This window comes from Myotis nattereri (assembly GCF_964212035.1).
Source record: "Myotis nattereri genome assembly, chromosome: 3".
In the NCBI taxonomy this organism is placed as follows: Eukaryota; Metazoa; Chordata; class Mammalia; order Chiroptera; family Vespertilionidae; genus Myotis; species Myotis nattereri.
This window is the reverse complement of record NC_138077.1, coordinates 201,683,759-201,695,956: the sequence shown is the minus strand read 5'-3', so window position 1 is coordinate 201,695,956 and position 12,198 is coordinate 201,683,759. Positions and strand designations below refer to the sequence as shown.

The 12,198-nt window shown below is 47.0% G+C and overlaps 2 protein-coding genes across 2 annotated transcripts in view; one reads left to right on the top strand and one right to left on the bottom strand.

The window, feature by feature from the left end:
• The window catches only part of STPG1 (sperm tail PG-rich repeat containing 1), a gene marked incomplete at its 5' end in the record, with an annotated part of 35,056 nt that extends 28,763 nt beyond the window's left edge, over nt 1-6,293 (bottom strand). Inside the window, 2 exons of the mRNA XM_081086104.1 lie at nt 2,770-2,888; nt 6,233-6,293. Coding sequence (XP_080942230.1) covers nt 2,770-2,888; nt 6,233-6,293 — 180 coding nt within the window. The remainder of the gene's footprint in view (nt 1-2,769; nt 2,889-6,232) is intronic.
• A 4,558-nt stretch (nt 6,294-10,851) lies between these two features.
• NIPAL3 (NIPA like domain containing 3) overlaps nt 10,852-12,198 on the top strand; it is a 39,860-nt gene continuing 38,513 nt past the window's right edge. Inside the window, exon 1 of the mRNA XM_081085936.1 lies at nt 10,852-10,954. The gene's annotated coding sequence lies outside the window, so the exon portion shown is untranslated. The remainder of the gene's footprint in view (nt 10,955-12,198) is intronic.

Genomic DNA, 12,198 nt, shown 5'->3' with positions numbered 1-12,198 from the left:
GAGCTCTGGGAAGGGTTCCTAGCACCCAGCAGTCAGATTCTTAGGGGAATGGGAGCCAGGCAACGAGGCCTTGGCGTTTCCGACCAAGTGAGACGATCAGGTGCACGCACGTTTCCAAGGGCACCGTGTGAGATGTGCTAAGTGGGTCACAGAATTCATTCGAGGCCACAACCAAGTGATGAGATCAGGCACAGGGCGTGTGCGAGGAATGTTTGAAGAAGGGCGGTGAGACACTGGGGTTTTAAAATCTGTTTTTAATTCGTATTGCCTCACTAAATTATTGGGTGATGCTACATGAGATCCTTAACTTCTCAATGCCCACTTCCCTCAGGACAAATGAGAACAATGAGCGTGGAATCAGACTTCTTTGTCTGTTTTTATAGCTTGAAGAGCCTAATGCAATTATATAATCCAAATTTTATGTTTCAGATGAAAAAAAAAACCTGAAGCCCAGAAAAGTCAAGGAACTCGAGGCCCACAGCTAGTAACCGAGCAGAACACGGGAGACCTGACTTATGGATTCCTCGCCCTTTCCACAAAGGTCCATTCTCATTTACCAAATGCTTTCAAATAGTAGGTGGAAGTTTTCACATTGTCAAACCAATGGGACCACACTTGGAAAGTCTGAGTCAAATTTCTGAGCGATTCCTCTCTCTACCTGACGCTGCCTATAGCTCTGGCTGTCATCTTGGTTCCTTCAGCAGAAAATTTTCTGAAAGCCAATAGCAATGTAAGATCCTGACTTTAAAAGCCAGCCCACCCCATTCCTGTATCTGCGTCATCAGCACTCGGTCACGTAGCATGGAGCCTCGCACCATTACTGGACATCTTCCCCGTGGCCGGAGCCCGGTCTGTTTTGCTAAGCCCTTTTCAGAAACATGCTCTCTGACTCTCAGAGATCAAATGTATGGCTTTGCAGGCCACAAAGGGAGGCGTGGTGCCGTGTGTGGCAAGAGCATGAGGCTTTGGCGTGAGCTAGACCTGGGCTTGAGGTCTAATTCTTTCAACATGGATTCAGCAAATATTTATGCAGGGCCTCTTGTGTGCCAAACCCTGCGCGCTCTGACCTTGGGCGGGTCATTTAACGTCCCTAAGCCTCGGTTTCCTCTTCGGTTAAGATAATAAACCCTTCCCTTTAGCATTGTTCTGAGGATTAGAGATGTGTTCTAAAAATGATTTCACCCGTAGGAGAGATCAGTGAATGGTGGCTTCTATTATTTTTATTGGAGGCTGGACTGCAAATGTCTTAATAATATATTCTTGCTAAACTGACAAATGGGAAACCAGGCCAAAAAAAAAAAGAGAGAGAGAGAGATGGACAGCTAAATCATAGACAGAGAAACTAGAAAGAGAAGAGAGAAAACTCCTAAGCAAGTATCTTATTTATCATCTTTGGGGGGGAAACTGCAAGTAATTACAAATATGTATGTGTGTGTATACTACATTCTTTATTATTTGGCTTTCTTAAAATCCTAAAAAACCAGAAGTGAAAGGAACTGAAATGTTCTCTAATTGGGCATTCTGGTTTACAAAGAAGGAACAGGCAAGGGCCAGAGGGGCTTGCCAAGCCCCTCCACTCCTTCCGGACTCACCTGCATTCACTCAGAAGCCAGATCTCATTCCCTCCCCCACCATCCTGGCAAGGTGGTAAGATGAGAAACATTTTTAGAATGCAGCAAAAGGTAACCGAGATGATGATTACTCCCCAAGAATGTTATTCTAAAAGTCTTGGCTAAATGAATGCAGGGATGAAGATTTTAAAGAAAACTGAAAACGTTTGCGAGTTGGCTGAGCCCCCTGCCGGTGAGAGAGGAGCCGGTCAGATCCCTGAGCCTTTCGCAGGTGAAATCCCTACGTAGGTGCCAAGCAGAGCTTCCCAGATCAAAGAGGAAAAGAGACCCAGATATCTGGGGGGAGAGAGTGAGAATGGGGGCAACACAGGAGCAGCAGTAACACGTTGTTAAAAGAAGCATTAAAAACGAGGGGGCCCTCATCACAAAGGTCATTTAAAATTTATTAGACTCATTTTCCCTTTTTGTTATTCAAAGAAAGTCTCGTTATTCCCTTTCGTGTTTTAAGGAGTGAGGCTGGGGGAGAAAGAGGGAAAGATTTTTACCTTTTACTTAACATCCCTGGGATTTTTAACGTTCTATTTCTATAATAATTTTTGAAATACATTGCTTATTAAAATTTTGGGGTTCCGTGTAGCACCATCTGGACATGTTGTTTTTCCCTGGATTTACTATCTGTCCAGCTCATTCTTTTTTTTCTTTTTATTTTTTAAGGTCTTAACAGTTTTTACTTACAATATTAGTTTGTATTGGTTTCAGGTGCACAGCAGTGATCAGACAGTCATATGCTTTACAAAGTGCCCTCTGCCCCGATATTTCCAGCGCTCACCTGGCACCATTCACAGTTTTTGCAATATTATTGACTATATTCCCTATCTTGAGCTTTACATCCTGGGGACTATGCCAATTTGCACTTCTTAATCCGTTCATCGCCTCTTTCATTCACCCAGTCCCCAAACCCCCTGCCCTCTGGCGACCACCAACCAACCGGTGGGCTCTGCCTCCTGTCCCTGGGTCTGTCACAGCTGATTCTTACCATCAAGAGCACAGCTGGAGAGGCTGCTGTGGCTCCTGGGATAGCACCGCCCTCTACTGGTCACAGGGAGAGACGCACCAGCCAGACTCGCCTGCCCGGCCCTTGAGGCTAAAATCCAGACTAAAAAAAGTAAAGAATCTCTAAGACAATGAATGCCATTACCGTTTTCTGATCAAATCTCTTGGTTTGACTATTAAATCCTTTCTTTTCTGATTCTGAACTTTTTGCCCAGTGAGATTTGTAAGGAATGGAGGATTGTGTCGGATATGCAGCGGTAAAACCTAAACAACAAAAACAAAACAAAAATTAGCACAGGGCAAAGAACTGGCAAATGCAGAAAACACAGAGCTGTATATTAGCGTTTTATCTGAAATGGAATAGAAGAGAAACTTGCCTTTGGACAAGAGATAAACATAAAGCAGGACTTTTAAAAAGTATTCCTCACTTGCCCGGCCAGAGTGGTTCAGCGGTTGAGCATTGACCTACGAACCAGGAGGTCCCAGTTCGATTCCGGGTCAGGACGTGCCCTGGTTGTGGGCTCGGTCCCCAGTAGGGGGCGTGCAGGAGGCGGCCAATCAATGATTCTCTCTCATCATTGATGTTTCTCTCTCTCTTTCCCTCTGAAATCAATAAAAATACAGTTTTACAAAAAGTGTTTCCCACTTTACTTCCTTCCCCTCTTGGTAACTTATTGGGACGTCCGCTCCAGCTCTTAAACTAGAGCAGTGGTTCCCATGAGGCCCAGAAATCAGGATTTTAAAGAGACTCCCAGGTGATTCTAATGTGCAGCCAAGGTTGAGAACCACGGAACTAGAGTCTTGGTAACATGGTGGCAATGAATGGTCCCAGGGAAGAGGGGAGAGCTGGCCGGGAAGGAGGACACGAAACCGTCACGCGTCCCCAGCCCAGTCACACATCGCAGAGCGCTGTGACGACCCAGAGAGGCGGGAGGTCCCGGAGCCGGGCTCTCTGCCTTCCCAGGGCACCGTGTGAATTCAGCCCTCGGCTTTGAGCAGACATGGGTCAAAAAGGCATCACTTAAAGGAAATCAGGTTAAAATTGAATACACCTGAGTCATGATGCATACACGACATACGAAATCCCACTTTCCCTCCTCCCACGCTCCGCACGTGGGAGAATGGCCACGATACTGATCCCACGGGCAGCATCCGTCTGCACACCCACTGATGACAAGCTCTGTTCAGTGCGTAGAATAGAAATGGACTGTCGTGTTTGACTGCTGACAGCTTTTAGGCCTCACCCCTCCCTCCCTCCCTCTTACTTTTCGGCCCCCCGGTCCCAGCAAGCTGATGAGAAGGCCCAGGTGCTCCCTCCTTGGCACCGGCTAGAATGCAGACCCTCCTTCCAGCCCTCACTGCAGCCCACCGCCTCCCCACAGTAAAACCCAGGTCAGACTCCTTTCCCTGCTCTAAGCCACTGTGGGGCCAGATTAGGAAGCCTGCCGTGCTCTCCCCCCAGAAAGCCTCATTATGTGAGGGTTAAACCTTTCCACAGCCCCTTGATGGGTGTGTGTGGCACCATGGGTCTTGACATCCAAGCCAAATTAGGGGGGCGGGAGGAGTGTCCACCCTGACGGCTACATGTCCACATCAGTGAGCCCAGTCATCTCAACATCAGAGCACTCACCCTCCGAGGGGAACTGAAGAGGGAGAGCCAAGAGAAAGAAAGAAGGGTAGGGGCCAGATTGCATGAAAACTGTCTTCAAGGCCCATTTCTTAGCCTCCAAACTTTTGAAAAAACAAAACTATTTTTCAGAGAGGAAAGCCCAATGCCAACAGCCCCCCCCCCCCCCCGGCCCCCCGGGAAGTACTATTACTAACAAGCTTTACAGATGAGGAAACTGAGGCTCAGAGAGACTACGTTACTCACGCGAATCACAGCAACACAGTGCAACACCTGAGGTTCGAGCAGTTTGTCCGATGAGCTCAGGCTCTTCAACTCTAAGCTGTGCTCCCTCGTCCTGGGCCTGGCTCACAGTTAAGACTCAGTAAACAATGAATGAAATGATGGGGAGGGGGCCATGGAGCCTGATGCGTCTGGGTTGAGGATGAAGCAAGTAAAAGAAGCAGAATACTGCATATGTTCAGCTAGAAAACATCTGGCAATGCCCACGTATGGTAGATTTATTCTTCTCCTCCCATCTCCCTCCCTCCCCCATTCAAGTAGGTGGATGGTTACGAATTTTTTCTTTAAGGGAGCTAGAGAGCAAATCAGAAAGCAACAGACCCAAGGTTTCCTAGCTTTTGATACTAAAAGCCTAAGTCATTAGAATAACTGAGTTTGCAGAGGAGGCAGTGAAGGAAGGGGGGGGGGGGCATTTAAAAAAAAAAAAAGGAAAAGGATGGACATTCCCCTGGAGGAAGGAAAGGTTTCTCCCTGACTAAAAAGGAGATCAAGCACTTTGGCTTCTGGTAGAATGGTGTGTATCAAAGCAACCCTCTACGACAGTGGTTCTCAACCTTCCTAATGCTGCGACCCTTTAATACAGTTCCTCATGTTGTGGTGACCCCCGACCATAAAATTATTTTTGTTGCTACTTCATAACTGTAATGTTGCTACTGTTATGAATCATAATGTAAATATCTGATATGCAGGATGTATTTTCATTGTTACAAATTGAACATAATTAAAGCATAGTGATTAATCACAAAAACAATATGTAATTATATATGTTTTCCAATGGTCTTAGGCAACCCCTGTGAAAGGGTCGTTCGACCCCCAAAGGGGTCGTGACCCACAGGTTGAGAACCACTGCTCCATGAGAACACACACACACACACACACACACACACACACACACGATTAACAGTAAACTAGGCACTGTGGGATGCGGGGGCAGCGGGGGGAGGAGAAAGACTAGGAAACTTGAAGACATAGAAATAGAAACCATCCAAAATAAAACACAAAGAGAAAAAGGATTAAAAATACAGAGTATCAGTGAGCTATGTGACAACTTCCAGGAAGTTCATATAAATGTAATTGGACTCTCCAAAGAAGAGATGTGGGGAGAGAGAGAAAAGAAAATTATTTTGAGAAAAAGACGAAAAATTTCCATATCAGATAAAAACTATAGGCCCCCAGATCCAAGAAAATAAAAACCTCAGCACATGAAACATGAATAAAATCACACGTGGCACGTAAAATAATCAAATTGCTTTAACAAAGTGATAAAGAGAAAAATTTTAAATCAGGCAGAGGGGGAAAAGGCATTACATACGAAGAGAACAGAGACAGCAGGCCACTGTTAGAAACAAAACCTTGAAGGTAAGAGAAGGAAAAGAAAGCTGCCACCCTAAAATCCTGCACCCAGAAAAACACCTTTCAAACACAAAAGTGAAATAAAGACTTAAATATATACGAAAACGGGAAGAGTTCAGCAGCAGCAAACTGGAATAATATCAAATGTTAAAGGGAGTCCTACAGGCAGAAGAGAAATGACACCAGTTGGAAATCTGTATCTACACAGAGGAAGGAAGAGTTCTGGAAATGGTAAACATGTGGGCAGATATACAACATAATTATGAGTATAAATGGGTACATTTCGACATAAATATAAACTGCAAGGCCCCACCCCCAAAGACATCCATTATCAAGTTCACCAGACCTCTCTGGAGTTTCAGGTATGTTCTGGCAGGCTGCAGGTCTCTTTGTGCCGAGGTGGCCATCTTAGCACAGTTCTGTGATATGTTTCATTTGTTTGGTGAAAAACTTAACTACGGTTCTTCCAAGCACCTGAAACAGCAAATTACAGCATTTGTAGGGATCGTGTCACATTTCTGTTAATTACGTGGAGTGAGTTCTATTCTCTCGGCAGGACGGGCTGAGAAACGTGTAGCGGCTGAGGTTTACCAGGATCTATGACCTCAAGTCGCAAGCACACTGCACTCACGGTCTGTAGCAGGAACCCTGTAAGTATTCACAGTTGATGTTGCTTCCAGAACTAACAAAGGCTTGAATTTTATAAATTTATCATGAGATCATTTACATACACTATAATTCAGGAGTTACTACATTGTCACTATGTATACAATTCTAAATTTTGACACGTTTACAGTTATGTGAACTACCACTGCCATCTATATATATAAAAGCCTAATATGCAAAGTGTTCCCTCGGGAGTTCGACCAGCTGGGAATTCGATTGCTCACTATGACATGCGCTGGCCACCAGGGGACGGCACGGAATGAAGGAAGGCCCCAGCCGGCAGTTGGCAGCTGCTAGGGACCCTACCTGTGCATGAATTTTGTGCACTGGGCCTCTAGTTTTAAAGATATAAATATATCCATGAGCCCAAAAAGTCTTCTGTGTTTCTTTGCAGTCAATACCCTCCCAAGCCTGGTGTCTGGCAGCCACTGCTCTGCTTTCTGTCACAATGGTTGCCTTTTCTAGAATGCCATATATATGTTGTCATACGGTCTGTGCTGTTTTGTAACCTGTCTTTTTTCACTTACCACAATGCTTTTGAGATTCGCCCATGGTGTTGCATGTACCAGGAGTCTGTTCCAGTTGTTACCCATCCTCACCAACATTTGTGTGGTAAATATTAGAGTTTTAGCCATTTTCGTGGCCCTACAGTGGTATCTCGTTGTCACTTTCATTTGTATATTTTCATGTGCTTATTTGTCATTTCTTTACCTTCTTTGGTAAAGTGCCTGTTCACATCCCTTTTTAAACAATTGGGTTATCTTGTTATTGAGTTGTAAATGATCTTAATATATGTTGGCTACCCGCCCCTTATCATATATAAGTTTTGGAATTATCCGCTCTCCGTCTGAGGTTTGTCTTTTCATTTTCTTAATCTTTGAGGCTGTCTCAAGTTTTCACAGAATGCTGAGGTTCCCTAGAGGTCAGTTTGAAAATTCTTGAGGTAGTTCACTGTTGGGTAATTCTAACTGCTAGAAAGTCCCTATCTGTATCAAGCTGACAGCCCCCCCCCCTTTTCTCTCCAGTCATCCCAATTCTAGCCCTTGAAATGGACTCAGAATAAGTCTCATTTCTCTTCCCTACTGGTGATAGTGATTTTCAAAGTGCAGGCCATAGCCCAGTGATGGCGAACCTTTTGAGCTCGGCGTGTCAGCATTTTGAAAAACCCCTAACTTAACTCTGGTGCCGTGTCACATATAGAAATTTTTTTATCTTTGCAACCACAGTAAAACAAAGATTTGTATTTTTGATATTTATTTTATATATTGAAATGCCATTTAACAAAGAAAAATCAACCAAAAAAATGAGTTCGCGTGTCACCTCTGACACGCGTGTCACAGGTTCGCCATCACTGCCATAGCCTGTAGTCTTTTGTTAAGTTTGCTAGGTTCCTATGCGTGCTGCATTTCTGACCATGGGTCACAGTCAAAAAGTTTGAAAGCCACTGTTCTATATGACTGTTCTTCAAGTAACTGAAGATGGCCACCTGGGCACAGAAAGACCTACAGCCTGCCCAAAAATATTTGACACTACAGAAAGGTCTAGTGAACTTAATAATAGATGGTTTTGGGGGTGGGGAGTTACATTTCATATGTATGTCTAAATGTACCCATTTGTCATATCCCATTACCTACAAACGAATCCTCTTCCCCACAGGGACCTCTCCAGCCTCTGCAATGTCTCTTTGTTGCCGGGGATTGCTACCCTCACTACAGTGGGCATCATCTTCTGGTCCTGTCACCAGGTTCATCTGCGTCTCTGCTCAGCCCTTAGGGGTGACTCCCTGGACCACTCCCAAGAAGTACCACCCCACCTTTCATTAGTCCAGGAACCTGGCCTATTTTTCTCATAGCATTTTTCTCTACCCAACATCATATTTTATGTGTATTTCTTTATGATCTTCTCCAATAGAATATTCATCATAGAATCCCCAGTCTGTTTCCTGGCACATAGTAGTTACTCAATAAATATTTGTGGAATGAATGAGTGAATGTGTTTACTAGGGGTAAACACATGTTAGCAATAATGTATATAGATGTCCTCATAATACGACTCTTTCCTTCAAGAGCTGCATTCTATAAAGATTTACCTCACATGATTACAATAGACATGTTTTCATTGTACCATCTCTATGTTTAAAAAAACCTTTATCATTTATGTTATAGTATTATGACATATCTTAAGCATTTATACATACATGTATGCTACTGTATAGGGTATATCAATATATTCTAAACCATGTATACTGCTTACGGGATTTGCATGAATAGTTTCAACTGTGTGAGATTTTATGGTGTGTGTTATTTTTTTACATTTTTCAAAGCACCCGCAGGTAAATAACCCACTTGAGATTTTTCATAAGCTGAGAAAACGTGTCAAAAGCTGTCACAGCCGGCTATGATCACTAGATTCCAATCTCACCCTTTCTTTTCACAGGTGGCCAGCGTGGGGCTCGGAGCAGGAAAGATGTTGGCCGAGGGAGGCCAGAGGAGCTAGGGTGAGAATTCTGCTCTCTGCCGCCCACCAGCTGCCAGGCCCCGCAGCCCCAAACATTCGCGGGGCTGAGGCGGGGAGTGAGCTGCCCAGGCCCCGCACGGAAGCTCCGTGGGGAAGGCATGCCCTGGGTGCAATCACCATGTTGCAGGTGGGGACTCTGCGGGCACAATCCAGGGAGGGGTTACCTCCAACGGTGGTTTCTTCCCGCCCTCGGGCATCACCTGGTACCCAGCAGGGCGGGGTCTCGGGGGGTGTCCCATGGGTGCGCCAGGCCCACCTCCCAGGACCCTGGGACCAGTGCCCCAACAGGACCTGCCTCCTACCTCATCGGTTCCCCCTGGCCTGACTCTGGCCGGGCCCAACCTTCTCCGTCTCCATGGCAACCACAGCCTAACAGTCTGGAGACCACGTGAGGAACTCTAGCCAATGGTGTCCTCTGTTTCTTTAGACTGCTCAGTCATTGGCCAATCGTTAGAGACGCTTTAAACACTGCAGGGAAGCTGCCAGAATTTTAGGTTCATCCTACCTACCTCACGACCATGGGGAAACCCAATGGAGGCTTACCTCGGCGACCCCTCAAACCTCTTGTGATAGGACAAAAGTCTCACAATCTTGTCCACCCAGAAATCCTACTTCAAGGAATAAACCTACGAGAACTCTCACCCAAGCCCTGTTGACAATAACTAAAGAAAAAGAGATTGAAATGGGCGATTGTACGAAGGCACCCGCCTCCGGTTCTACCAGCCCCTCTCTCCACGCTTCGGAGCAGTCCCAGTCAGTCACCTTGTCAGCCCCCTGCTTAGGACCCGCCCCCGGCGTCCCTTTAAATTTAGGATGAAATCCAACATCTTACCCTAATTTGTCCCGGCCCTTCCCTCTGGAGCCAGCGCCCACCGCCCGCCCCGCCGCCCGTGGGCCGTTCCTACATCAGCCAGTTTCCGACGCGCTCTCAGGCGTTCCTGAGCCATCTCTGCCCTTCTGTCATCACTGAGGTCGCTGCCCAAATGTCCTTTCTGCATTGGTAACATGGGATGAGCGCAGTGTCTCACTCAGAGCCTTGTTGTGAGGATCGGAAACGAAATGCGTGTTAGTGAAAAGGTGTGAGTTCTATGCTCGTGTTAATTCGCACAGATGTGCATCAGGGAGACATCAGTGCTCAGGAGGCCCTTAAGTGTTGCTGAGCTGCGGGCGAGCTGGAGGGTTAGCATATGATGCACCCAACAGGTGTTACGGAGGGCAGGCAGATATACAGTATATACGTACAGTATATACAGTATGTATGTGTGTGTATATATGTATGTGTATGTATATATATATATATATATATATATATATATATATATATATATATATATATATATATATATAACTTTGGGGGGAAACCGGGTCTTAAAAGATGTGCAGGATTCGGATCGCGGTGAGAGCGTGGGGTTTGGAGGACTGGATGGCAGGAGCAAATTCCGGGAGCTGCCACCTGCCCCGCAGGTGGAGGTGAGTGGTCACCTGAGCTCCCCAGGACAGAGGGAAGAGGGGGAGCAGGGTGTGTTCCCAGGTCCTTCCCGTGGCCGCTAGAGGGACCGGCTCGAGGTGAGAGCAACGCTCCTGCAGGCTGTGGCCTCGGCAAGGCTCACCCCTTACGCTTCAACCAAGCCTGGCAGCGCAGCCAATTCGGCAACGTCCCGCCCACCCTCTCTCACAGCCACTCGTCTGAGCAAAATGCCCTCCAGCTTCTGACTGGCAGGCAGCCGAGCCAATCAAATTGCGGTCTTTGAAAGCAAAACACCGCAGGCCCCAGGCAGCACCGAGTCGGGGCAGGGACTCAGGGGGCTGTGCCTCCGGGTTGCGCGCAGCGGCTCAGTCATTTCTCAGGAACCTCTGATAGGTGGGCCCGAGGGGAACGCCGCCGGTGAGTAGTGACTGGGACGGAGGGAGTGGGGGCTTGAGTGCAGCCTTCGTTTCTGCAAACGCGAATGCATTTGTGATCATCCGAGGTCCCCTAGTGTAAACACCCGTCCTTCTGACTGTCACCAGCCTTGTCAGTGTCTCAGAATGTTTTGGGTTTTTTTTTCCCATCTTTGCATCGAAGGTGAGAGGACGGGGACACGGGCATGCCTTAGTAAAGACGACGACGGGCTTTACCAAATCAGGAAGTGAAATGGAGTGAGCAGGTGGAATAAGGGGAAGCATTCTCGATCTATGCTGCCCGCTGGAAGTTTAGTTTCCAGCTCAAGGGGAGGGGACGGGGGGGTTGTACCCTTTCGTGAGCCAAAGCCCAGGAAAGGAAACGCGCCTGCTGTCTAACTGGCACTGGTCAGCAAGAAGCTGAATGGTAAGGTGGGAAAAGCGTGTTTTATCTTCTTTTTTTTCAGACAGCCAAATTATAATACAGACCCTACCCTTAGCAGCTATGAGCTATAGTTCTCTCATCTATAAAACCTGTTCTGTGGGTTGGTGAAATAATTAATTGAGATAAGGCAGAAGGGGTGGAGCGGAAGCAAGCATCTAGTGAATTATCTTTCCTTTCTTGAGCCGCAGCCCTGTGCTCACCAGTGACTGCGAGGGCCTCAAAATGAGGGGATGGCTGGCAACACAGAATCGGTTACTTGTGCTTTGAAGTCAGGAAAAGAGAGTCATTAGGCAAACAATGTATGTCTTATTAGGAAGGACAACTTGCAAAGTGTCCTTCCATGGCTTGTAGTCCCAACTCCTACCACCTGAGAGCGAGCCTGTTTTTGGAGGCAGTGCCTCTCAGGCCTTGGGGTTCCTGAGGCAGAGGGGGAAGCTGCTTTTTAGAAGCAAATTAAATGACAGCAAACAGAAGCAAAAGCAAACCCACCTGGGCAAGCCAGCCGGTCTCGAGGAGGTTAACAGGCCTGGGTTCCCTTCGCCCCATTGGCGTTGGCACGTCCCCAAGGCCCGTTTGCTTTCTCGGATATCCTGTGGGTGGGGCTGGGTTTACGGTTGAGCTCTGGAGTGGCGGTTGAGGACCACCCTTGAGGAGGAGCAGGCACCCTGCAGCAGGTGCTTCGCGGGCCTGGCTGTTGAGCCGGTCAGTAGGGCCGTCTGGAGGTCACTGTGCCAAGTTCTGGACGACAGCTGGGAAGGGAGCAACTGAACAGGGGATTCCACAAACATCTTCCGGGAGTTTGA